The sequence below is a fragment of the Triticum urartu genome, chromosome 7A (assembly GCF_056163025.1).
Source record: "Triticum urartu cultivar PI428250 chromosome 7A, HENAU_Tu73, whole genome shotgun sequence".
Lineage (NCBI taxonomy): Eukaryota > Viridiplantae > Streptophyta > Magnoliopsida > Poales > Poaceae > Triticum > Triticum urartu.
The window spans coordinates 133,922,025-133,925,562 of NC_141879.1; the positions used below are offsets into that span (position 1 = coordinate 133,922,025).

General features: G+C 43.1%; 1 protein-coding gene across 1 annotated transcript; it reads left to right on the plus strand.

Annotated features, from left to right (window-relative positions):
* The first annotated feature begins 1,289 nt into the window (after positions 1–1,289).
* On the plus strand, positions 1,290–2,483 carry LOC147958534 (uncharacterized). Its single transcript, XM_087537867.1, has 4 exons — positions 1,290–1,427; positions 1,516–1,808; positions 1,887–2,103; positions 2,205–2,483. Exons 1-4 carry the CDS (start codon positions 1,290–1,292, stop codon positions 2,481–2,483), a joined length of 927 nt encoding a protein of 308 aa, XP_087393993.1.
* Positions 2,484–3,538: the final 1,055 nt, after the last annotated feature.

The window sequence follows — 3,538 nt, forward strand, 5'->3', positions numbered from 1 at the left end:
GTTTTTAGTAATTAAGTACTACTATATTTTATTTATAGTAAGTGCTTAGTAGTTGAACTAGTTGATTTAATAAAACTACTTTATTTTAGTATATATAGAAGTTGTTTATTTTTAGCAAGAAAATTAATAGAACTAGTTTATTTTTTTAGTTCAAGCAATTATTCCCGCATCGACGTCGGTGATGCCTATCCTGCATCCTCATCGTCAACTCGGCGAAGGAGGCTGGCTTGATTAGAGGGGCCATGTCCGGGACTGGGCTCCGTCAGGCTGGTATTGGGAGGTGCTACCTTCCAAGGGGCGTAGGTTGGTGAAGACCCAGCCCTTCATTGACCCGATCCTTGTTTGGTGGCGGCCGCGTGGGCCAGTGACGGTGTCGAGGCTTCCGGACACCGCGGAGGTGGTACGTCACCGTGTTAGCGAGGAGGACGAGCACGTCCGTCGCTACATGGTTGCGTTGGACGGCAAGTTCGACAATACCTGGCAGGTTCTTCAGGGATCTCACTTGAGGTATGATCCTGTGATGGTTCCTTCTCTTTGGGTGTCCACCGCCCGCGCCGATACCCGTCGGGCGTTACGGTTCTAGCTAGCTGTATTAGCGATGCTATATGTATGATAGTATTCGAGGTGTATTAGTGATAATATTCGATGATGTACGGACGCAAGAGATGATGTAGTTTTGCTTATAATTGAAAGCATGCTAATTTGAATACTACTTTATTTTATGATTTGGTTTTTCTTACTGAATGCTCAAATTGGAAAATACTCCCACTTTGAATGCTAAAATTGCAGAGCACTATGCAAAGCATATGCATTTGATTAGTTGATAGCTTATAGGGTTTTGGTTTTTGGAGAAATCTAGGAGCCCCTCCATCATCCCCGCCGTCGTCCCCGTCACCGACCCCCCTCCGACCTCGAGGTGAGACCAGCCAAATCTCCATGTCAATATGAATCCTATAAGATATTTGTAAATGTTTTTGCTCATATATTCAACCATTGAAATGTAATGGCCATCAAGTTTGAATGCTCATATGATGTAGATAAAAACATGTATATTTCTGTCGAGTCTCCACCATATATGAGAGGACAAAGAATCCCGACTGTTGTCGTGGGGGTAGCTTCTCCTTCGTTCCCGTGTGCTATACAATTTGGTGTAATGCACTCAGGAACAAAAGGAGGAGCTACCATCACTGACGGTCACAATGTTAGAGATGAATAATAATAATCTAATTTAGGTTTTTTAGTACATATATTTAATTGTAAGTTTAATATTTGAATTATGAACATAGCAAATGTCGTACTCGGACGACGAAAGTCTCCCGGGGGAGTGCGATTGGTGCCACGACGATCGAGGTCTGTGTGACAGGCCTCACCTAGACGAAGATCGACGCTTCAACATTAAGCTGGACGAGACCTTCGATGTTGAAATGGTACGCAACGACAACAAGTGTTTTTTCATAATTAAGCACGACTTCAGCTATTTCAACGTGTAATTTTCATCTTTTACAATTCTACTAGCTTATCCCATGCCATGCAAGACGCTATGTCTTGGAGAGGATGGGTTTTGAAGACAACGAAAGTTTGGAAACAAAGAAAATTCACCTACGCACCCATCATGGTGCGGATTTTGAAGTAGAGATGTACAATTCTGAGAGCATAACCCATTTTGGTTGCAAAAAATGGGAAGCACTTTGCAAGATGTATGGATTTCATGAGGATATGCTTGTCACCATGGATCTTGATGATCCTGAAATCGAGCAAAACAATATGGACATTTGGGTCCTTGCTGATACGCCTCCAATTCTACCACCATGTGAGTTTCTCAAACATAGTTATTAGCTAATCTATATTGTTCATTTCAAAATAGTTGACAACTTATTTCCATTGACATCTTATTTTCATTCTTCAAAGAATGTGCGGAAGATGGTAGACAGAACCTACTACACCGACGGCTCCGAATTAACTTATCAGGAGAAAAATCATCTGATCGCATTTTGTACTGATCTTGAGAATTACAATATCTACAATCAAACTCCTCAACATTATGGTCAATACGTGCCACTAGTGCATGTGTTGAACTACGCTAACTACTATGGAGATCCCCTGGTAAGATTTTTTACTATTACGACATCCGTGCATCTTTTGCATACTTCTAAAACCAGTACATCATTTGGTAACTATGAAGTTATTACTATGTTTTTCAACAGATAATCTCAGAGGATTGTGTGCCTCGTTTGATGTATCAAAAAGGTAGCCTTAATGTTTTGAACATACAGCCATGTCATCCTACGAATCTGAACTGTCCATACCAGATTTCTAAAAGAAGTGGAGACATGCTAATCAAAGAATGGAAAAAATGTATGGACAGTCGTAAGGAGGTTCTTGGAAGCAAAAGGAAGCAAAGCGCAAGAATTGGAGACAGGATGATCTCCATTCTCCATAATGGAGAGTCAGGGTCTATACTGTTTTATACTATTTTACCTTAAAGAGGGTATTTAGGTCCTACCTAATACTGATGATAATGTGCCTAGAACAACTAAGTAGGGTTGGGTCGATGACTATGAGGATGATGATCGTATGACTTGTGATCAATAACAAGTAGAAGTTGTATGATGATGATTAATAGGACTTATTATTATGATGATGCATGATGCGGGCATAAAGAGTTATTATATATCAGTGGGTGAAATGAACATGGATTGGATTGAAGTGAAGGCAACATGCATGTGGTGCATGTCGAAAGTAGTACTAATCCAAACTTGATCAAGTTAGGATTAGTATTACTTTCGACATGCACCACATGTTGCCTTCACTTTAATCTAAGCCATGTTTAGGCATAGCAGTAGCGTTGGTAAACCAAGCACGGAGATAAGAGAGGACACTTCTCTCTAGTAGCTAGCTAACACACCCTAAATTACCCCCTAAACCACACCCTTTCAGAAAAAAAACAAAAACCTCAGCTCCTGCCAGCTGCTGACGCATGGACGCCTATTTGTTCCCGGTTGGTGCCACCAACCGGGACCAAAGGCCCTCCTGCCTGGGCTCGCAGCACCGGCAATGTCGAGGCCCATCTATCCCGGTTCATGTAAGAACCGGGGCCTAAGGCTTTAGTAACGACCCTTTAGTCACGGTTCAAAAACAGGGACAAATGGGCCTTACGAACCGGGACAATAGACCCTTTTTCTACTAGTGTGAGCAAGTAGTTTTGCCGCTCGCGCCGCTCTAAATCGGGGGAGATGCGGAACCTGATTCTGTCATTTTCTTGAACGACCGCGCCATCGGGTCATAGGCGTACCTGGGTGTGTCGAAGGACTAAGTCCTAGAGTTCTTTATGTAGAACTTGGCGGTTTCTCCAGCACTTCTCGCGCTTGCATTGGTTATCCGTCGGAACGCCGCCAGCCCTTAGTGGCACTAGTGGCGTGGGGAGAAGTGGTGGTGCATGTCGTCACGCAGATTAGGAAGGCATGTCCATTGTTGCCTGTAGTTGTGAACGATCTCCCGCCCTGGGAGGAGAAGATGGTCGTGGTGGAAGCGTTAGTCG

Bases quoted from the DNA above. Each gene is read 5' to 3' on its own strand.
- LOC147958534 (XM_087537867.1), top strand. From the start codon at position 1,290: ATGTCGTACTCGGACGACGAAAGTCTCCCGGGGGAGTGCGATTGGTGC. The intron at 1,428-1,515 runs GTACGCAACGAC...CAATTCTACTAG, and splicing joins AGACCTTCGATGTTGAAATG to CTTATCCCATGCCATGCAAG. The intron at 1,809-1,886 runs ATGTGAGTTTCT...ATTTCCATTGAC, and splicing joins ACGCCTCCAATTCTACCACC to ATCTTATTTTCATTCTTCAA.